This window comes from Pagrus pagrus (genome assembly GCF_965226575.1).
Source record: "Pagrus pagrus genome assembly, chromosome: 15".
Classification (NCBI taxonomy): domain Eukaryota; kingdom Metazoa; phylum Chordata; class Actinopteri; order Spariformes; family Sparidae; genus Pagrus; species Pagrus pagrus.
Window position 1 is genome coordinate 15,908,979 of NC_140199.1, and position 23,449 is coordinate 15,932,427.

The window sequence follows — 23,449 nt, forward strand, 5'->3', positions numbered from 1 at the left end:
GGATTCATCGGGCTGGCAGAGATGGATTCGTCAGATGAATCAACAATAGCAAAAGCAATGTGCCGGATTCCATGAATCTCTTTACTTCCCTTGTACTGGCTTAAATACACGCTTTACAGCTTGAGATTTACAGATCCCAGGTGACAGGTAGAGAATAAAAATGAATACTAACACTCTGAAAAGTGGCGGTTTGAGAAAAGTTCCTCCAACATAGCAAATGTTTTTTGAGCAATTTCAAGAGAAACTCATAAGGTTCTAGGCTGGTATATTTAGGATAATTGAGGACTTTTTAGTTATGCATAGACTTCATGTAAAATGTATTTAGAGGTCACCAATGCCTTTAGAGAAAATGTTCTGAATTAATCTAAAAACAGTGATGGGTATCAAAATGTGATTAAATCTACCAGATTTCTTGGGGACTTAATTGTTTTATGATGTTCAAATTCATAACTATCTTAAGCCATGTTAAAGACAATTTAAAGGAGCTGGAGAATATATATTTTCTTTATCCTCTATATGTATGTATGTATGTATGTATATATATATATATATATATATATATAGATTGGTTAAACATAGTTTGTGAAGCTGACATTTCATTGGCATATGAAACTTCCATCTATTGACCCTTGTTTTAGAAAGCTGAATCACATGAAAACATTATTGCTACAATTACATAGAATCAACTGCATGTATCATATCATATTCTATTCTATATATTGTTTTTTATATCATTTAGTGTCTACTAATTGTTTTTTTGGTGATCATTTGCAAACTGTGAATGATGAATTTAAAAAGCCTATAAAGGGCAGAACTACTGTAGCTGTTTTGAAGGAAAAGACTAGCAGCATAGCTGTTGCTGATGTTTAATGTGATGCAAACTGTAACTAACATTTCCTCATCATTGTCCACATCATTAGTACTTCATTTTGTCTGCTACATTTGAAATCGTGGACTTTTTTTTCCTGTTGTATGCTTGGGTCCATTTTGGTGGATTTTTGATGATACAAAACAGGTATGTTTCCAAAAGTTATCTGTGGTCTCTGAGAGACAATCAGTGAAAGACTCCCATTGTTTTGCTAGTTGGCACAATGCCAGGTGGGATTGTTTGTCCAAGTTAGCGACAGTAGCATTGAGAGGTAGAAAAGGTCACTTTCCCTGCTGCTTTATTACATATGGCAGGAATTAAAGCAGTACTGATGAGGCATTCAGGAATATTTAATGGCATTTCTGCTTTAACTGTGTGCAGTGGAGAGAGACAGGGATGACGAGACAGTCAGACAGCAAAGGTCATGAACCATGTGCTACAACAGAACCACAGGGCACCACGAGACAAACGTTCATTAAATGATTTGATGATGACACTGACTCAAAATGCGTTCTATTACAAGTAGGCACAGCCGTCTGGATGAACCAGCACTGGCACTGTACGTGTCCTTTCAGAAACTGAGAAAGGCTCCTTCACAGTTCCAGTGTGAACAGCCCATAAATGGATCCTTGTGGAACATTTCTTTGGACTTTTCAAAATATCACCCAACCGGTTCCTACAGGGACTTTTATGACGGTTTTTCTGGTAGTCACCTGAGGGGCTCATAAGGTACTACATATGGAGGAACTGTGAAAAGGGCCTCCAAGAAGCTTTAATTTTTAAAATTAAAGTGCATACTTACAAAGATATTGCATTACAGAGCTTGTCATAACCACCACTGCCAGTGTAGCATGAGGATTTTGCACTTCCACATTGAGGCACAAGAGGTCAGAGCTCCACTACAAATACTACGAAATGCCTTGGCAACTAATCCACAGCTACTGTATGCCAGACATGCACTATTCATCGTTATCATGTAGGCCTATTGCCTGAAAGATGTCTGTTGAAATAAGTTTGCTTAAAACATCATTACAAATCCAATTAATAGTGTCATTAAACTAGATGAAAAGAGTGACAACATTGTGTGATTTAAAATACAGAAAGCCTACAGCTGAATACCAGGTAGCAATCTAACATGTCACTGATGTTTAAATGTAGACATTATTGAGGAAGGAACTGCTATGGGCTAATATGACTGCAATAAGCTGTACTGTTATGTCACATTTACAGTAATTATCAGACAGATTTGAAAAATTTCATCTCAACGGAGTAGCATTTTTAATATGTTTAGCTGGAAAGCATGTCTGAATTTTGTTTGTTAGCACCAGTAATACCATACAAATAATTTAAAGTCTGACATGAACGGTACATTTTGAAATTCATATGGTATACCTCACTGTAAGTTGATCTTGTCAAGATTGTTTTTATTGAAACCCTCTGTCTACAGTTCACGGCATGTATCTGTGACCGGGCCGATCTCTACTAACAGTCCATATCTCGCGCACACATAGACGACACACCATGATTCATGACATGAGAGGATCAACAGGGTCAGAGTACCTTGCTGAAGTTTACCAGCTGATCAGTGAAATCAGCATTGTTTGTGAGCGGCTCCTGAGCTAAAGTTAACAAGGATACTGGCTTTAATTTAAAGACTTCTGCTAATAGGGTTCACAACGTTATTACCCTTTAATTGTGGCTAACAGACCAAGCATTGTTTTTGACACATTTTGTTAAAAATGGGCATTTTGTTGTATGTAGCTCTTTTTATTATTTGATTATTATTCTATTGTAAGCTGTGTTTATATTTCCATGGGATAGCATGTTGATGTATTTTCAAAAGAATGCAAGATACAATGGATATTAATACAATAAGCTTCCAATATGAAACCTATTAAATGGGTCACCGTCTGTGTTTTGAATATTAAAGCACTGCAATAATGTTTTGGCTTAAAAGGGGATGGAAAGATAAAGTAGCCTATGCTCAAGATTTATTTCATAAGACATGTAAATTTCTTGTGTTGGAATATTGTATGAGGCTTTGGTAGTATTAAAAAGAACAAAATAATACAATTTTTTTTGTTTTCCTTCCTGTGACTCTAAGGTAGACTATACCAAACAGTACTTGAGACTTCTGCATTTACAAAACGCAATGTTCCACAGAAAGACAATGCAGATGTGAAAACTGGACCCAGACGGTGACCAGTCAATTCGTGAAATGCACTTCTTGTAGCATGGAAACTTCAAGTCAAAGCTTATTTACAGTAAGCCACTGCAATAATATCAGGGACTGTCCATGGCTAACATTACACAATTGACCAAAAAGCAAATGTACATTTCTTAAATTAGCTTCACGTGGAAACTATTAACATGTAAGCTAATTCTCTTTGTTAGCCAAAACACTTATTCTCAAAATATTGCAAATTTCAAAACTAATTAGCTAACTCTATCATGTTATATCACCGAGATAGTTTTGTGGGATATTGACATACATGTAACATTTCTACATTATGGCCAGTTTCCGTCTGAGAATACTAATACTTCAATTACAATGTGATGCTTATGAATTTTTTTTTAACTTATTTTTTCACCTCTTTCGAAAATATATTGTTATCTTATAAACATATTAAAGATGTAGTCATGAAAAACTACCAAATTACCACATACAATGTTATAAAATGTGTGTACAGTTTATCATGCTAGCTATATCAACATTTTAAAAACAGTTTTGAAGCTAATATTTTGGTCCACTTGTAGACTGAGCGTCGTATATCTAAACCCCACAGGACAACATGAATACCAGTATCCCATTAAAGCTAATCTGTTGTCTCGTTTTGCTGTCAGAAAACGTCCTCCATCTGACACGCCGTTCCCATTTCCTCCTCCATCATTGACGACATTGACACTGAGAGGATTACAAGGTAAATCAATAAACACCAGCGGCTTCATGAATGAGCACAAGTCTCGGTGAACTGATACCTCCACACCAGGTTAGGTCTATTTACCATCCACAGCGAGATCTCTGGGGCCCGTTCTCTATAGTTAAGGTTAGATGTCACCACACTTAACAATGGGAAGACACCTCACTGCTCTACGGCACAAATCCACATTGTGTTGGTCAATCATGAGTTAAACATGTTAAAGCAGGGAGAGACACAGTAGTAGTATCTAGTATGAAAGTGTGTATGTATGGAACTGCCCAGATATCAATGCCGATGTTATCCAACACAATAGAGCCTTTGTTATTCTGTTCATGCCCTCTGTTTTTCTCTTTAATAAGCTCACTATCTTCACATGTATCCTAGTTAGGAGTCTCCACTCTAAATGAAAGTCTTCAGCTAGATATTCTTCACTTTCTGCAACTTTAGCAACTTTACATTTTACGGCTGGAAAGTAGATCTCTAACTTTCAGCAAATAGCATGGGACAAGAAGAGGCAAGACTGCCGACCAGACAGACGAGCGTTCCACTCTCCAGCTCTTAACAAGCATAGTAATACATCAGTCAAAAGCAATAATTTTACTATTAATGAAATTCCAATTTGCCTTCAGTGCATTTCACGTTGACATTTTCCACATTGCAACAGTGCTTTGATAAAGTTTTTAAAATGCAAAAACGCATCTAAGAGGCTAAAGACCAGCCCGGGTGTCAGCGTGCCTGGCAGAGGACTATGGTACTTAATTTTTATCGCCATGTGCCCGGGGCATTGAAAGCCTGAATGTTAACATTGGCTCCATTTTCATTATCATCGTATGATTATGGATTTTACTGCATTTAGCTGATAATACAACTAGGAGCTCACCTTAAAAGAAGTTGCTCGAAGGTTTCATTTCTGCCCAAATGAAATTTTCATTTGACAAACAAGTATAATTAGGCTGCACTTCTTGTTCAGTGTCAGTCTGTTTTCTGATTGAACTTAGACCAATTTGCTGCCACTAAATGAGTTTGAATAATTTCCATTCTGAATGTCTCGGGGACATTAGCTTTAGGAGTGCTAAGTGGCAGCATGCTTTTTGAAGTTGCTGATTATTTGATGCCACCCCTGTCTACCTATACGTTTTTCAGCTTACTTCAAAGTTAACAAGGAAATAGCCTACCTTGGAGTACAATGAGAATTTGAAAGTGTTTTTGGCCAGGTCTGGGAGGCAAAGTGAAAATTACTTTAATAAGTGTGTAATACACTTCGTTAGCTTCAATGCTCTTTCCTTCTTCACTTTATTTCTTTCATGTGGCCACTTTTATTGTACTGAATGAGTGGATTTGTTTCTGTTGAAACTGTACACCTAATAACTAATATTGCAGTATCAGTTTCATTAAACCCACTAATTATAAATTAATACACTATGAATTATGAGAACTGCTACAGCTGGCTCTCATTTTGCCTCTCTGTTATTGATAATAAAGTGACAGAAGAATGTTTAGATTACTTACGAACAAGTGGTAAAGCTAGTAACCACTGGAAGGCAGTTATATCATAGCCTTTATGTACATGAAGTGTTTATTTCCTATAACACAATAAACATAAATATATTAGGAGACAAAACTGTTGCAGATTATCTTCTATTAATAGCACAGTAAGCCTCTGCAGCCACAAGATGAGGAACAGCAGACCACTATGGATGGCAGAGAAAAATGGGGTTATTTGTATATTTACCCCTTATGGATTTGGTAGATGACCTAAAATCTGAGTAACAGCTATTTCAGTAGGGGTAATCCAGTCATCCTCAAAAATAAAAAAATAAACACCAATGTGGAGCGAAATTGAACGGGAGAAATGGAGTGAACAAAATGGGTGAGGGCAAAAGAAAGAGAGGATCACAAATAAAGCTCAACGTAGGATTGATGAGAGGAAATGGGGATTTTGACAATGTGATTAAGTAATGGTTTCAAAATATGGAAGCATTGGTAAAAAGAGAATAATTTACTCAAGTATAAGAGCCCTGCATGTCAATGAAGGGCGGAATTACATTTCATTATCATAAATAAGGAAAACCAAACTGTGGCTTAGTTGTGACGAGTTTACAAGCTGCCGAGGCAAAGGCACCCCAGATCCTCCAACACAGCTCGAAATTTTTTCCTCTAGACTTTTTTTATTGGTTACATCTGGAGATTTTGGTCAGGCAACAGAATAATGAGGGTGGCATTGAATAGTTTAACAATAATAAACAATTAAATATATGAAATCACTGTTGAATTAATTCGATGTGCAGTTTTACATCAAGATTAAAGTGTATTTTCCTATCATCATCTATTTTCATGCTTTTCAGGGTTTCCAACTCTGCTAAGAAACACAAGATCGAGCTCCATTCTGTGTCCACGCTCCCAAAGTGGCACTAAATAACGGAGCCACACACAGAGCAGTGGTGGTTTACAGTACGGAGGGCTATTGAACTAACATGACAAAGGGCTCAGAGACCACTACAAAGTGGAGATAATGCTGCGGAATCGACTCAAAAGGCAGAATTACTGTGGATCCAAAAGGATTGCAGCACATCTGCGTTTCATTTGCATTGTACTCATTTTTCCAAGGAATGAAAAAAACTCCAAACTTGTACAACAAGCTGACTCACACAGCGATACACTGGGGCTTTGTCATTTCTCAGATCAATCGCTTGATGGAAAAACAATAGATTGGGAAAATTTCTCCCAATCAATCAACTCATAACAAAGCCAGTAATGAATAAACAGCGTTTCAGCAAACAGCAAAACTGAACTGGATTATTTAATAGATTGCATAATTAATTTCTATGGAGAGTTTACAATGGGGTTTTATAACTAACTGGCCATCCAGTGTGTATTTGACAAACTCTTTGTTCATATTCATGTCTTGAAACCATCTGTCTTACTCACTTCGTGGTGGAGAACAAGTCATTTATAAAGTCAGCACTTCCTTAGGTTTGAAAAACAAATACACAAATCAATAACAACATTTTATCAAAACCAGGGTGAGAAGGACATTTAAGCTCTTGCGCATAATATGGCAATGAATTACAGTTTTTCAGATATAAATCATATAACAATGTTGTTGCTTTGTCTGCCTGTTTTCCTTTTCAGCTGAATTGTTATAGACGGATGCACTATGTCAATTATCATTATGAGTTCTATGTCAAAAAGCTGTAAAAACAACAACACTTCAACCCATTACAGCACCTGAGAGCACAGAATTTTAATTGACGTGCTGAAATTTTATGCATGGTTCTATGTCTGGGCTAATTCTATGCCAGAAAGTGTTGACTTTTGCTGGTTTTACATCTGCCATAATGATTACAAAGAGCTGCGCTGCATCGTGGAGACAGGCAGATTGCTGCTGAGTGTTCCTCTACCTGGTTTTGACATCTCGGTGTCGCGTGCCAGAACATTTTTTATAAATCTTTGGGGAGGACTTACTATGTCTCAGCAAGCAGCAACACAAACCAGTGTTCTTCGCCACACATAGTAGGATCTCATTAGCTCAGGAGAATTAAAACCAACTGGTAGTTGCGTCCTGAACACCAAGTCAAAGATGCGAGTTATACTGTATATTTAGTGGATACTAGGTACTTGCCCATCATAACCTCTAATAAGGCTGGTTGTTCAGCTATTAATTATTTGTTCCCTTACCCTCTGCTTTTGCATTCAGTATTTGACGTGGATCAATTTTCGGTACTGTTAAATTTCCCAGAAAACTGCTTCCCTGTTGAGAAGAGACGTGGTGTACGGGTCTGAGCTGGAAATGAGAGCACCTGTCTATGACTGTCATGCTCTAACAACACTGTAATAATAATGTATTCTGCTGAAAGTACAAATACAACAATCTAAGCATTCTGAAAGTGGCTACATAAGTCTCAAAAGGGTGCAAATGTTTTAGATTTGGATGAATTCTTTGACTTATAACAACTACGGGTGGCCAATATTTAGGATATATTTCATTATTGTGATAAGTGACTATACAGTATATTGTCTTAGATTAGAACTTACCAAACTGTTCTACTTGTTCTAACACTTGCCTTTACCTACTTAGTCATTATATCCACATTACTGATGATTACTGATCAGAAATCTCATTGTGTTAATATTTAGTGAAAGTATCAATAGTAAACTCCAAAATACTGGTGCAATATCAATATCAAAATAGGGCCTATTGGGCAACTACCAACATCAGCAGATCCTTTGAGTTTTGTTGCAATGGGTCATTTTATTTATTCTGACCCATGACTGCTGCATATTCTACATTTCTGGACATATGTGTATACACTGCCTGAGTATAATGACTTCATACATATTCTTACATTTCATCCTCATCTCCCTTTCATCACCTACCTTTGCTTGCTAACTGTAATGCAAACAAAAAGTTTTTAGAAGTAATTAGAGCAAGTCAGAGATGATTTGTCATCTCCCCTGGTAAGGATTTCCAAAGATTAAATCTCTCTTAGCCCACTCCACAAACACAAACAGTGATAAAGCCAAAATCAGATTTCAGTATCTACAGCCTACAGTTTGCATCCCTATCCATTGGAAAGCTGCTTAGCCTTGGCAGCTAGCACACAAATGAATCGCTCCAGAGTGCAAGAAGCCTCTGAACCGAGCTGTTAGGAGCATTAATGAATAAATGGGGAAGAAACAATGCAAATGATTTACAGCCATAATTACTGAAGGCCTCAAGATCCAACAGTTTAAGTAGCCTTTTCATCATTAAAAGCAGAGTTGATCACATGCTATTGCTGGTGGGAGTTTACTCAGCTTCAATATTCGCCGTCTCCCTCTATTCAGATCTATGGCTAAATCCCAGGTGAGTGACAGGTGCCAGCTACAGGGCTGTTAGGAGAGAGCGTTTGTTGATATAACCGTGTTTTCCTCTCTTTGAGCGACTGATCTGCAAAGGTACACATAAAGGCCCTCCTTCAGCAATGTACACAGAGCACTTCGAAAGGAGTACATAAAAATGCCCCACCACCCCCACCCACCCCCTCCTCCGTGCAACATTAAACAGTGTGGAGGGGGTGCGGTGGGAGGCATGCGGGGGAGGCTGGGGGGGGACTCAAACAAACGCTGGAGAGTGGCAAGTTTGCATTCGCCCATACCAACAAGCTCCTATCTCATTAACAAACCGCTGAAATAAAAGAGTGCTTTTTTGGCTCACAGCTATAAAAAAAAATTATCATAGTGATGATGTTCCTCAGCCGTCAACAGAGCTGTGATAACGTTGTTTGATGATGACTTTCCCATGAATGTTAAGCAGCCGCCGCGGCAGAGGAAAGGAGCTTATCAGCGTCTAATGCCCATCTCTAATTCCTGCCCTTCTTGAACTAGCCATTTTCTAACAGCGTTAACTGTCAAATTTACATCCCGTCTTAATGCCACTAAAGAGTACGGGGGATGAAGAGTAAATGACAGCAGTGTAATGAGGAAGGCAAGGCATTCCTTCTCCCACTTTCTCTCCCCCTCTCTTTCTCTGAGGAGAAGGAGATTTCCACAATATGGGGGCTTTTTTTCCTCCTCCTGCACCATGATGGTGAGCTTACCTGTGAACTCACTGTAGGTGCACATGAGCTTCATTAGCGGTGGGCTCTTATCTGGAGGAGGAAAAATAGATTTTTTTTTCATTGCATTACAAATAAACACATGGCATACAAAAAAATCAGGCAAATGACACATGAAAATCAGCATTATGTATTAAGAAGAAAACAGCAGTTGGTTTAGAAACTCAACTTGGGCAGAAAAAATGTCACTGCTCCAAAAATCCATCACTGTCTAATGATAAATGCAGGCCAGGAGGAAATCTTTAAAGTACAACATGACTAGAAATCACAATGATTGCTAATTTTTGTGACAAGTTTTTCAATAAAACAATTACACATTATAATTATGATTTTTGGAGTTGTCGTTATGCTGAAAAGATTTACCTGATTAGTACAGCTTACAGGCTTTGGTAAAGATAGACATCCTACCACACCTCTTTAACATGTTGTAGTATTAGTCCTTGGAGCCTAGTGCACATAATGAAACAAAACAATGAATTACATCAGTATTTTGATTCAGTACAACTGAGCATTTCTTATCAGGGAAGTCACCGCTTTAATTTCCTGTTTTTAAATTGCCATTTTGTCCATTAAGTCAATTAAAAATGCCGAAATATTGCAGGAGACAATCACTTCTGACATTCAAATAAAATAATGGGAAAATTGCCACAGCTTCATTGCAAAAGAAATTAAGTGTAAAATTGATAGGGTGTAACCTCTGATATACATATATATATATATATATATATTTTTTTAATTTAATTAATTATTATAATAAAACCATCCAGTAATCCCACACTGTCCTATCAGGAGGTGACAACAGTGACCATTTCATATATAGTAAGAAAAAAAATCCTACTTTCACATCAGGAATAAAATCGGTCATAAGTGGAGCAATTTATCAATTTTCTTCTCATTACTGTGTGATTCACAATTTCTGCAATAAACTGATCAGTCTTCACAGACTTGCCTCTTTCCTAGGGAAGCCTTTGTATTTATGCATACTTCTGCTCCTTTTATGCAAATGAGACAAGTTGAAAGTTTTCTAATGTCTGCATGTAATTTAAGATGGCATTTAAGCCTCCTACCCGAGATGCTATCATCATAATTAATTCATCAGGTAATATTTCCCATTATTCCAAGGCATTATTTTATGCCAGGCAAGGTAATGAGTAGCTATGAGGGCACACGCACTATTTAGCTACTAAATACAACAATGTCTGCCGTAAAAAATTATACAGGGGACTGTCGGAAATTATAGAAAAGGATAAAATATGGACTGGGTGGTTGTGTAAAAGCACTTGTGATTTGTTCATAGTGTTACTTGGACTGATGATAGACGTGTCATGTCATTTAGGTTTTCACTCAATTACTGGGGGGAATTCATATTCATATTCAATCTTCCTTCCCACACAGGAAAATTGGAATAACGATAAACAGAAGAAAGGTTGCACCTTCCATCTATGCTGTTATAATCAACCATGCAAGTGAACCTATGAATATGTAGTCCATTTCATCTGAGGGGTCGGACTCTGGTAGGGCAGGCCAGCCAAGATTACATCTCAGCTCATCTGATTGGACCGTATAAAGATTCAGACTGAGCTAATTTCATGCCGATCTGGTCGCCTCCTGTGAAACTATCCAAAAGCCAAGAGGCTACAATGATTTGGCAAGGAAGAGACAACAGATAAATTGTGAAATGAAGTTGAAGGGCCTTCTTACCTTTGAGAAGAAATATTTCAATTTAAATGTATCACTTGATCAGGGTAAAGTCCTCCAGCTTTGCAGCTCAGAGATTACACCAATTAAACATCAAATATGGTGAACTAACTGCAAATGAGCAAATGATTTGTGTGCTTCTGTTTAAAGGTTCAGAGATTCACTTACAACTACAATTAGCCAAATCTGCTGAGTATGGATTTAACACATCTTCACACAGGCCATAAACACATCTACGTGCTTACATTACTGGTCAACAACTCCATGCATTTTACTGCATATGCATGTCATAAAATGCGTAATATAACAATTGTGCAATAACATATACATAATGTCCTTGTATTGCCATATGAAGGAAGGAGACTACTGTATATACTGCAATTAGAGCTGGCCAATATATCAATATTACTGTATCGGGAACATAATATGAGACCGTATATCATAAGTGTTATTTCCTGGTTTTAAAGGTTGTATTACAGCAAAGTGATGCAATTTTATGAACTTATCAGACTGTTCTAGTTGTTCTAATACTTGCCTTTACCCACCTTGACATTATATTCACTTTTCTGATGATTATTTATCTGGCATTTCATTGAGGTAATATTTTGGTACAAATAGTTATCCCAACAATATTGTCACAAAAATCAATATTGAGATATCTGGTCAAAAAAATTGTGATAAATGATTTTGTCTTGCAGTCCCATTTCTGAAGCGCTTTTGAGGAGATTTCAAAATACCAAGATATATATCGTGTATCGCGATACAATCTTAAAAAATTGTGGTATTATTTTAAAGCCATATCACCCAGTCCTAGTCTTGATATATGCACATTCACCTAAAATGTATGTATTAACTTATCATTCATACAGTACTGTTCATACTGTAGACCAATGATTCTCAAAGTGTGGGCCGTGGCCCCCTGTTGGGCCATGAAGGTACTGCAGGTGGGCCACGAGAAGTCATTAACAAAAAAAAAGATGTTTTTAATTATCAATTTTGTTATTAAGTTTGAAATTACCATCAAATATTGAGATAATTAAATATTTACATTTAAAAAAAATCTGTTTCCATCTACTGACCTTAACCTGCACCGCTGGGTGGTACTGCAGGAAACACAATTCTAACAGGAACATCGAAACGTGTCTTATATTGGGTCAATGACTGGGAATTGTAATTGTATGTGTTGAAAGATATGCAAGTTTTAAAATTGTTGTTTGTATGTGGATGGATCATTAACTTGAACTGCATTGCCTTAGGCCTGAAGGGGTACTTCTTCTTAGTCTTGTGTGTTGATCAGAATTGTGATTAAAGGTCTAGGTGGGCCCCAGATGATTTTCCAATTACAAAGAGGGCTGCGCCATTCTGAAGTTTGGGAATGTCTGCTATAGACAATTCATTGTCCAGCTCTTACCTGTATATAATAGCTATATGTATATGTTTGTTTATATCTCTTGTAGCTCTACACTGTTCTGATTATTAAGTGAGTAAATTCACCACTTTGGTATCGGGTACTTTAGCTTACTTTTCTATTGTTTTTCACATTAAATTGAGTCTGTCTTTAATTGTATTATCAAAAAGAGGAGTGATAACGTCATGAAAATAATAATTGAATTTCTGAAGCCAATATTTTGACCCTGTTCTGAAGCTCCAGCTATTTCCAGGCAGTTCAAGTGGCTAAATATATATGCTATTCCCAAGGTGAAATTACATGTCATCGTTCAACTCTGATGGTAATACTGTATGTCATAGGGTTGGGCCCCAGCGATATGGCCTTAAAATAATATCACAATATAATAATAATAATAATAATAATAATAATAATAATAATAAGACTATATTGCCATACACAATAGATCTCAATATATTGAAACCTCCTCAAAAGCATTTCATAAATACTCGGACTGAGTGAGAAAAAAATAAATAATATCACCATATATTTGACCAAATACCTCAATATCAAACCCTAATCCTATTGCAAAAATATTGGAAAGACAGGAAAAGACTACACTTGTGTCACATCATGATATAATGATATCCAAAATATAAGACAATATATGGTCATATCATGTTAACGATATAATATCGATATATTGACCAGTTCCAATATGTCGGCGAAGAGATCACCTGACTCAGTCTGGGTAAACCAGGAAACATCCAGAGGACACAGCACTGGTTTGTCTTAAATCCTTCTCTCGCTCTGCAGTTTTGCTGCCGCTGAGCTCCGCCTGTGGGCACAATAGATTTGACACAAGAGTGCTGATGAATCTCATCAGTTTAATGTGTTTATGCTCGCTAAGCCCTAAAAGCTTATTGCTGTTCAATGGAGTGCTACAAAGTTACCTAATTTCCCCCCTGGATGTCTCTCAGCATGCTGGCAACATAGACTCCCAATAACACCATGTACTCTGCAACCTGTGGAAGACAGAAGGCACGCTGTGTCTCAGTGATTTGTGTTATCGGGCAGAGAATAGACCTTGACAGAAATACAGTGAGCACAGATATTACTGTTTTTTCCACCTTAAATTCAGCCCATGACTGTCTCTCTCCCTCCACATTGATCCCTTTTTACAGCCTTTTCACAGTAAGTGCTTTAGTCTTATCTTCGCTGCCCCCACCTCGCCTGTCTCATATTCTAACCAATGAGGCTGGCTGCCTATATGACAGCTAACACCCAGTATTAATTAAAATGTCATGCCTCCAAATCAATATTGTAAAACAGTTCAAACACAACTCATCGCCACTGCTGTGATAAGTGCTTTTGGGTGACAGGTAAGTCCAAAGACAGAGATGCAGGAGAATGGTATGACGGAATAATCCAGAGCGAACATGTAACATTAAAATGTATGACCCCCCCTATGTGTTACTTCATCACTCACAATTGCAAATTATCCACACTGTCAAGAAGTGTGCTGCGCTAAACTGACAGATCCATAAGTCAGCAGCAACAGGCCAGGAGGCTCGACGCAAGAACTCTTTAGCTTCAGATGTCTGACTGCAATGCGTTAAAAGAGACTAATACACACTCATTTGGGAAGGAGGCTGTCAGAGGGGGGATTTATCAGTGCTACTAAAATAGCTGCAATCCATCTGATTAACTCTGCTCTGTTAGGACAAAAATACAAGAAAAGGATGCAGGTTATTACCACTATTTCAGCAGACGTATGTGACACGAGGTGTAGGCTTTTGCCATGAAAAGTTTTCCATGAATAAAGTCACTAAAGTGGAGAACTACTGGTATTTTTCGCAATATTCTAACCATTATGAGCGACAAATAGGTTTGATTCAAAACTTTGCAAGGCTGTACGTGTTCACACATACTCATTGAGAGACATTGTTCAAAAGCAACGCTCGGGATATGGATAGAATGTGACAAATTCTGTCAGAGTAAATATGGTTTAATAAATGAATTAGCTTCATAAATAATGGCTGTAATGACATTTTAGGGGACAATAAGCCTAAGCGTTGTCAGGAAATAGTTGATGTATGAGTTTCATGCCTCAGCGGTTCCTCAAAATGAATAGGCTTGGGAAGATAGCAGGGGCCTGCAACCAGCCTATTTCCTCGAATTATCTACTTGTTGTCAATTTGCACAGTGGAATTACACATGCAAATTGAACTGCCTGCACAAACACCACTTGGAGATGATAAAAACAAATTAACAAAGGCTATAGAAGGAGGATTTATTTCACTGGCTAACCCAGGTCAAGCAATACATGTATTTTACAATTGTGTGTACCCAATTTTGGTGTAATTATATCAGCAAATTATTCTTTGTAATCTTATTATTTTTCCCCAACCTTCTCCTTACACACATAATTAACTTCCTTCATGTCCTCACCCAAAAAAAAAAAAAAAAAAAAAATCAGCTTGCCTCTGCATCAGAGTAACAGAGTTTAATCTGATTTGGGGTTCATTCTCGTCACCTTTTTGCAGCTTGAATCCAGAGGGCGGTGAGAGGTCGACTGTTTAGTGACACTGTTTAGTGTAAGCGCTTAGAAAAGGAGCAGACAAATCTACACAGCAGAAGTCACAGTGTTAAAATATATATAATCACCTCTTAACATCATCCCTCATATTGGGGAGGAAATTAAGCGTCCCCGGACCTCCACGTTTGCTATTAGATATCTCATTTACTTTGTACACACAGTGCTAATCTGCACTAATGAATTCTGCCACACCAAGCCAGATCGAGATGACTTAAAATTATTACCACTTCCACAGATATGCCTTTCCTCATTTGAGGCTCAATTTGGCTGGCTCGCAAAAACAGTCTGTCACAGTAAGATACTAATAATTAGGGTTTTAAGATGATTAGTTTATCTCTGTGCTCTTACAGTCCTGCCTCTTATCCACCATGGCCAAAACTTAATAAGAGGCTCTAAGTTTTAAACAGCCAACTCCAAATTACCAAGAAATGACTGAAATAATGAACTGGAGCACATGCCAGGGAGAGAGACACAGGGAGAGAGAGAGCGAGGGAGAGAGACAGAGATGGATTGTGGGAAAGCTGAGAGAGACATTAATTCAAGTGTGAAATAGCACACAAAGTCTAGTAATCAATAAGGAAATGATTCAGACCTGTAATGCCAAAATTGTTTAGTATTAACGGGACTTTGTGACTCTCATTTACCTTCAGACGCTGCCGTGCTCATCAACTTGTCACACAAGTAATTAAAGTCACGATAATGCTGAGTGAGTGATACCAGTTAATGGTTGCATATTTTAGAGGATGAGATAGAGATTTTACATGTTCGAGATGACATTCAATATAGCATAAGCCTTATCAGCCCAGTTTAAGATGCACTGCATTTTGCAAAGCTGAACTGTGTAAATCTCTCATCGCAGGGTACACGAAGGTCAAGGAGAGTGCAAGGTCTCCAGGTTTATTTACTTTACATTTGGGCCATGACACAGGGCTGGGTATAAAACCACAATACTTTCCTGTTAGCAACAAAAGTGTGTAAAATGTGTCAAAACCTGGAATCGAATGCCTAGTCAGTGGTCTAGTTAATGATTTTAGGGATGCTACTTAATATTACTGTCATTACAGTTTAACCTGTCAATGATTTTTTAAATTATTTGATTAATAGTCAATATACGACTAAAATGTCAAAAAATTATGAAATACGCCAATTGGAAGTTCCCAAAATGTTCCCGTCTTCAAATATCTTGACCAACCTTCAGTCCAAAACGCTACAAAATTCAACTTTAAATTCCAGTGTATAGGATTTAGGGGCAGAAATGTAATATAATATTCAGAATTCAGGTTTTCATTGGTGTATAATCACTAAGAATCTTTGTGTTTTTTGTTGCCCTAGAGTGAGCCCTTTATATGTTGTGGGAGAGGGTGAGTCCTCTTCCACAGAGTCCGCCATGTTCCTACAGTAGCCCAGAGAGGACAAAACTAACACTGGCTCTAGATAGGGCCTTTCGTGTTTTTCACAGCCACAGTAGATAAGGACGAGGCAAGGGGTGTTCAGTTGGTTGCGACTGGCAAAACCTCACCACTAGATGTCACTAAATCCGTCACACTGTACCTTTAAATTAATTATGTTTATTTTTAATTTACAGTGAAAACAGAGAAAAGCAGCAAACTCTCATATTTGAGAAGCTGGAAGAATGATGTTTTCACTTGATAAATTGAACTAAATTATTAAATTATCACAATTGTTCTCGATTGCTGTCCATGGATTAATCGTGTAGTTGGGAAGTTGTTTCAGCATTGTATTCTTTAAATCCCAGCCAGTTCTATACAACACTGCCGGTTTATCTGAGATAGTTTTTCTTCCAGAAACTTTTTTCTTTCCATATACAATGTCCGGCATACCTGAGCCTGGCTATTGACCTTTTTATACATTAGTGTTATAGGTCTCACTCTTTATTCTACATTTATATGGCACACAAAATACAGGCTATAATTTATGTAGATTATTGGCTTTGCAATAAGATGCAACCAAAAGAAAGCCTAATGTGAATGAGTGTGAAAGAGCAATTTAAGGGTAGATGTGCCTGTGCCAGTGCCAGGGGCTATACAAGATTTGCATGCTAATCATTCTAATAATAATGTAATGCCCAGAGCACTTTGAGCAAATTGCGAACCATTGGTCATAGAAGGAAGCTTATCTCGCCGAGAACATGACACAAATATAGGTTAACATTTGAATGATTCCTGGTAATTCAGGGACCTGTCAGTAGCCTGGCTCACCTCAATTAGAAATGCTCCACACCAGCTTGCTCTTGAATTTAGTTCATTGCTAAGACTAGTTTAGACCGCTAAAAGTTCGTAAGTGTTTTCTACACGTCTATTCTGAGCTCTAAATATCATTTTAGCAAGTAAGTTTACACGATAAAACCGCTCAACTAGCCAAAAAGCTCTAACTGAACCCTAAAACGGTAAACATTACTCAGCCAATGAGAGCTTTTAACTCGTGCTCGTGCTCCACTGCTCAGACTCTGTGAGTACAGTTCTGATTGGATCGTGTGCTCAACGGTACTAGCTATTAGCCAATCAATGCTTTCTTACAGTAAACGTCACAATGTTTACCCGGAAATGAAGACTCGCTGTAACAACTGCTGTCGGAATCTGTAATTTACCGATTTCTACTCTTTATTTGTGCAGCGAAATTATAAATTAACGTGTAATCTGACTGTATACCACTGACGCGGAATGTACAGCGGACTCCTGCCCAAAGGTTTAACCGAAGACGACCTCAGTCCCGATGACGAGGAGGATGAGCAGGAGGATGATGTTGAGGAGAAGAGGAGGGAGGGGGACAAGTGTGAGGGCTCTGCTGTAAAGTTGAGCTCTGCGGGAGAAAACACAGGCTCAGTGGTGGAAGCACGGTCGACTCACGATGCCAGTGATTCAGATAGTAATTCCCCGACATGCAGTATGCCTGGTATCTCCCAGGAAATGTGGCAAGTATGTTGATATGGCATGCAGTGAGCTGAGCTTAGCTTAGCATTCATTGTGAAACACAAACTAGCTGTAGAGTACCTTTGTTGTTGTCTGTAAGTGCAAGCTAATTCTTAAACATTGACATTTACAACTTCTGTTGAATCCCCAGCCCTGCTTGAACCTGAGCTAACAAAATGTGATTCGTGACATGTTTTGGACAATGACTTTGTGAGTCATGATGAAGAGCTGTAGTGCTGTTGTGAATTCAGTTTGTATATGTGTTTAAGAAATTTCAGGACCTACGGAAGAAGAATGACAAAAAGAAGACGATGAAGGTCCCCAGACAGAGAAAGAAAAGGCGACACAAGAAAGGTGTCTGTCATAATACAATGAAAATGATACTGTATGTTGGTGTTGAGCCACAATGAATGCTTCTGTGAGTTTGTATTTTGCTCACTCTTACTTATATTAGACCTTTAGGCCATCCTCTACTGTATTTAATAGATCACCCTATTGGCACATCTGTTGTGTTCGTGATTGAATTTGTGTCATATCCGATCCTATCCTATATAATTGTATCATACAATCCTTTAACTGTGTCTTGTGTCATTCGACAGGAACAGGAAGTGAGGAACCTACAGAGAAAAGGTAGAAAATTATTATGTTCAACCAGGGAAATACGTTTATACAACAAAATGTGTAATTCTTCCCAAACTATACTGTAACTTCAATACAGTCTAACACTACACTGTGTTTCAGTACATGGTGTTATATAAGTAATAAACTTCTGCCAGTAATTTACTACAAAATCAAGAAAATACTATACTATAATTCAGTACATGTATTATTACAGTAACACTGTACTGTAAAGTAGATTACAGTGGGAGACTGTAAAATTAACATGAAAATCATTTACAGTGATCTGTGGTAAATGTGTAGCTGCAAGTGTTGACTACCAAAATAAAAAGCCTGTGAATGCTCTCATCACACCTTCACAACTGCTGGATTTGCAATGACACTATCATTCAAAGATGACATTCTTTAACAAAAAATGAATGCAGTTGATGATGTTGGCTGTCATCGACTGTCCAACACAAACGGGTTACAAGTCTGCAAGCTGATCCTCATATCATATTCACTAGAACTAGAATCAAATGGCTGACGGTAAGGTTAAACATCAGCCTATGGTATGATTAAGAAAATGGTAGTATATGTTTTCTGTAGTAAACATGCAGGAAAGAGAGATCCTTTATAGTTCTAATCATCAACCAGTGTAGCATCATTTAGTTTTCTTGTGTTGAGGAAAGTGTGATGAGGCAGAATAAGCCAACATTATACCTGTTTTACAAGCACTAACGTTGTCCTTGTGTCATGAAAAACATGACATATGGATCTGATTTGAGCTAGTGAATGAGGCCATTTCTTGGATGGACAGTGATAGTTTGCCTGATCACAGTGCTGGTCTACATGTAATGAACGTTAACACATATTTTCTCTGTCAGCAGAGAGCGTCAGGAGGAGCGGGAGAAGCACTGGGATGAGCTTAAGCAGTATTTTGGTGTAAATGATCGATTTCATCCCCCTGCATGTTCCAACCCCCCTCCAAAGGTAACAAAGACTTCTGCCTTCCAACTTATCTGCTGAGGTTTAATACTATGTCAGTCGTAGCTGTTAGTAACACCTTCCCATCCTTTGTGTTTCTGTGCCACTGTATCCTCTCATTGTTTTATGTGATATGACATTATGGATTAGAAGAATCCTTGTGGAAACTCAACCTGACACTAACATGAATATTAAGGATTATGTTTGGGTACGTTTAGTGATAAGATTAGGATGGATCTCCTTTCTTGTGCAGTTGAGATTAAAGTCAAATGTAGGTGTTTCCTCTGCAAGAAATCGAAATTTTGCTTGACAAAAGAAGAGAGGGTGAGAGTACCTGATACAGCCTCTGTGATTGCCGCTAGAACATTAAAATTAACGGTTAGATAATAAATGAGCATATAGCACTGCTGAGGAATTCATCATTGAAGAAATTATGACTTAACTTTCTTTCATTTGGATACATTTCTGCACTTAAAGATGAATGAACATTTTCTGCAAAGGCTTGCAAATTGCCAATGAAGCAAAATATTTGCAAGCTTGATGAACATTATAGCTGACCCAGTGAATGGGAACCATTTTCATTTCAATTTGAAATCCTTTTAATGATTATTTTGGAGTATTTTGTGCTTAATTTATCTCTGAGCAGCATAAAATTGAGTTTTTGCTGATTTTAGCCTCATTTTGAATAGGGTAACTATGAAAGGATAAAGGAAATGATTAACAAGCTGAATGAAACAGAACTTGTCACATCAACATAATGAGGCACTCCTTCTTCCCTCAAATGCAGTTCCTTGTAATTAATATATCATATTTTTTCTACTTCTGCCAAGTCTTTCACACAGTCATTTGAGGAAAAAGCTGTCATAGCAGCCAGATGTGATTAATTCATCTGCTAACAGCATTTCTTCAGTGACCTTAAAAACACATTTCATGGCACAAAGGATGATGGCCTGTCAGTTTGAGGTTTGTTTGTGAGATACAATAGACGATAATTGAGATCACAAGACAGGTTGTATCAGTGTCAGCTTCAGTTTATGTGAAGAATAATAAACTATAAAAAGCAAAATCAAGAGAAAGCAACTAGGGAAAATTGTTATACTAATTCTGCGTTTTTAAACCTGATGCTATTGTCCCTGTACTTTTACTACCGAGTCAAGGCCCTCAAACAATACATCAGAGGAGACACAATAATAATTACAGCCTCTTTCTAGTGTATTTTTTAGCATGATGAAATTTGGGGGGCTGCAGAAATCTGGTGCTCAGCTTCCTCAGATAGGCTCGTCACAGCAGAACTGCCTTGCCATCAGTGACCGGGGGCTTCTCTGCACCCCCTCTGCTTAGGCCTGTAATGGAAATGTGTAATTAAAGAGTCACATTTATGTTTGGTAATCTCCTGTAGCATTTCTAAGATTTCCCCACTAATATCCAATCAAAAAGGTTTTCATTTGTGAAGGGAAATCTACATATTTGTAGTAATGGCAATCATATTAAAAATAAGGCCCTGGGGACTTTTGAAGTTACTCTTTGATTTTTTTTTCCTCCCTACCCCTATTTCGAGAAAAAAAAAAATCTGAATTTTTTTTCCCCCCTCTTCTGCAGTCCGGCCTAGAAAAGAGCATAGAGAAGGCCATAGCTGAAGGGGACATTGCAAAGGCGGAGGAGATGAGCGACAGACTCGCCACTCGAGAGGTACGTTGTGCTGATAAGAGATCTTTGGGGTGCTCCTGCTGTGACAAATCAGGCTAATGGATCCGTGGCCATTTCTGCTGCAAAGACATAGAGGAACAAAAACACACGCAGACACCCACCATTCAGTCCTGCAGCCCTTTTCCATTGAGTTAATGGAAAGCCCTCCCCTTAGTTTTGAAGTGCTGCAGTGTCTAAAGGACTTTTGGCTCTGCTTTTTAATGAAGGGTACATTGCTTTCAAGCCAACTGTTAAATCATTCTCCAGGTAAGAGTTTCATACCTTTGAAGTGTACATGTCCCTAAATGCAGTGCCTGAAGTTTTGTAACTAACCGCCTTGGCAGGCATCAAGGATCAAGTGGTTTGAAACTAATTTAGCATAAAATGTAGCCCACACACACACATAATTGTGGTTAAAAAGACATACAGCTGCGGTGTGACTTCTCCACTGGGGCGATTGCCGTACTTTGAGCATCAAAGTTAAACTTCTTTGTTTCATGATGCATGTTGCTCACAGCATCCCATAAGCTTTTTCATCTTGTGCAGTAATAGTAGCAACACAAACATGTCGAACACTGTGGGCTCAGATACATTGTCGCTCCTACGTTGCAATAGAGTTGAGTAGGGGGGGTCTGCTGGCGCAGGAAATATTTGCCCCCACTCTGAATTGCAATTTCACATTTTTTCTTTTAATAATATCCACTTATAACACTGAAACAAAGAAATCTTCCGTTTAATGCACTGATCCTATCAGGGCTGCACGATACAATATATTACAATTGTTTTTGACACATATTGTGATTTGATTGGTGGGAATGATAATTTTTGTATCACAATTTTCCTTTTCACTGAAAAAACACTAAACAAAATGTTCTAACATCAAGAACCAGATTTGTAGGCCAGAGCATCTCGGCAGTGCAACAGTACTGTGCTGTTTTGTCACACATTTTACCTTCATTAGAAAATCACTATTTGGATATTGCACTTGGCATTATTGTGATTTTTCAAATATTTAGATTAATTGTACAGCCCTAGATCTTATTGTACCAGTTTTAATGATTGAAACCTAGTTTCCTCGAAATCCTATTTTGTCTGGCAGCTTTTCATGGGTATAAAAAATACAATACCCATAAGCCTCTGTCACCAATGCTATAGAGGAGTGGAGAGTCAGAGACTTGTAGGGAATTCAAAACCCTTCGTTGTTGCATTTGTGAACAAATCATTGTGCTATGGTTGAAAGAAATATGCTTATTCACTTTCTGGTAAAGAGTTAAAATAAGAAGATTGATATCGCTGTCATGTCTGTACACTGAATGTGAAGTTTCAGCCAGCAGCCAGTCAGCTTAGCTAAGCACAAAGAATAGAAACAAGAGGAAATAGCTAGCCATGGGTCCTTTTACAAAATGTACACAATGAGATTTTTGATAAATAATCATCAGTAATGTGGATATAATGACTGAGTGGGTAAAGGCAAGTATTAGAACAAGTAGAATAGTCTGGTAAGTTCAGTAAAATACAACACTTAAGCCTTATGCAGCCTTTAAAACCAGGAAAAGACGACACGTATGTCATATCATAGTATATGATATGAGCGATATTCCAAATCTAAGACAATATGTATAGTCTCATGTCATGATATCAATGTAATAGTGGTATATTGTCTAGCCCTATTTTGTACCAGTCACTGTTTTGTGCCACCCAAAAAATGATATTCAGCAAGAAATGACATCACAGTTGTAAACAGTGAGTGTTTGTGAAATTATATCTTGCAGCTTTTTAAAATAAATGTTTTGTGCTCTCAGTAAATCTTTTCCCGGAGAACCTCACCCTCTTGAATGAATAAGTAGGCTCCTAAAACAAGGATCTGTGTTGAAAAATGAAAAAAATCAGTTGTACTTTTCGTTGAATTGGCATTACATGCGTAGCCGTGGTATCTCCAGTGTGTAATAGACATTAGTGTGCAGCATCAGAGCCCTTTCATATTCCCATCTTAACAGCTAGCAGAATGGTCAAATATGGGGGGAGTTAAATGAAAGCTCTTGTGAGTGGCACCTGCGCTGTACTTTCAGAAAGCCTCTTAGAGCGCTGCTGGATTGGTTTTAGCCTGAGCCGAGGTTCTCGCCTCCCTGGCACCTGCCTCGCGTCTTGCCAGAACCGTGATGGGATGTGACAGCAGTCT

At 37.9% G+C, this 23,449-nt stretch overlaps 2 protein-coding genes across 9 annotated transcripts in view; one reads left to right on the top strand and one right to left on the bottom strand.

Moving 5' to 3' along the window:
- pik3ap1 (phosphoinositide-3-kinase adaptor protein 1) overlaps window positions 1-23,449 on the bottom strand; it is a 98,714-nt gene that overhangs the window by 19,706 nt on the left and 55,559 nt on the right. For 4 of the 7 annotated variants that reach the window (XM_084375506.1, XM_084375500.1, XM_084375504.1 and 1 more), the window contains exons 1-5: window positions 17,290-17,469; window positions 13,425-13,496; window positions 13,209-13,309; window positions 9,750-9,833; window positions 9,369-9,419 (exon numbers count right to left, since the gene is read on the bottom strand). Coding sequence is in view for 5 of the 7 variants with exons in the window: in XM_084375500.1 (XP_084231626.1) it covers window positions 9,369-9,402 (34 nt within the window). In the remaining 2 variants the exon portion in view is untranslated. Of the gene's footprint in view, window positions 1-9,368; window positions 9,420-9,749; window positions 9,834-13,208; window positions 13,310-13,424; window positions 13,497-17,289; window positions 17,470-23,449 lie in introns of those variants that run through there. The other 3 variants (XM_084375503.1, XM_084375501.1, XM_084375502.1) reach the window with 1 other exon arrangement.
- The window catches only part of fam204a (family with sequence similarity 204 member A), a 29,017-nt gene continuing 23,196 nt past the window's right edge, over window positions 17,629-23,449 (top strand). Inside the window, exons 1-5 of one of the 2 annotated variants that reach the window (XM_084376050.1) lie at window positions 17,629-18,006; window positions 18,270-18,354; window positions 18,600-18,630; window positions 19,485-19,590; window positions 21,184-21,273. In XM_084376050.1, the coding sequence (XP_084232176.1) occupies window positions 17,752-18,006; window positions 18,270-18,354; window positions 18,600-18,630; window positions 19,485-19,590; window positions 21,184-21,273 (567 nt within the window). In that variant the 5' untranslated portion in view covers window positions 17,629-17,751. The remainder of the gene's footprint in view (window positions 18,007-18,269; window positions 18,355-18,599; window positions 18,631-19,484; window positions 19,591-21,183; window positions 21,274-23,449) is intronic. The other variant, XM_084376051.1, reaches the window with a different exon arrangement.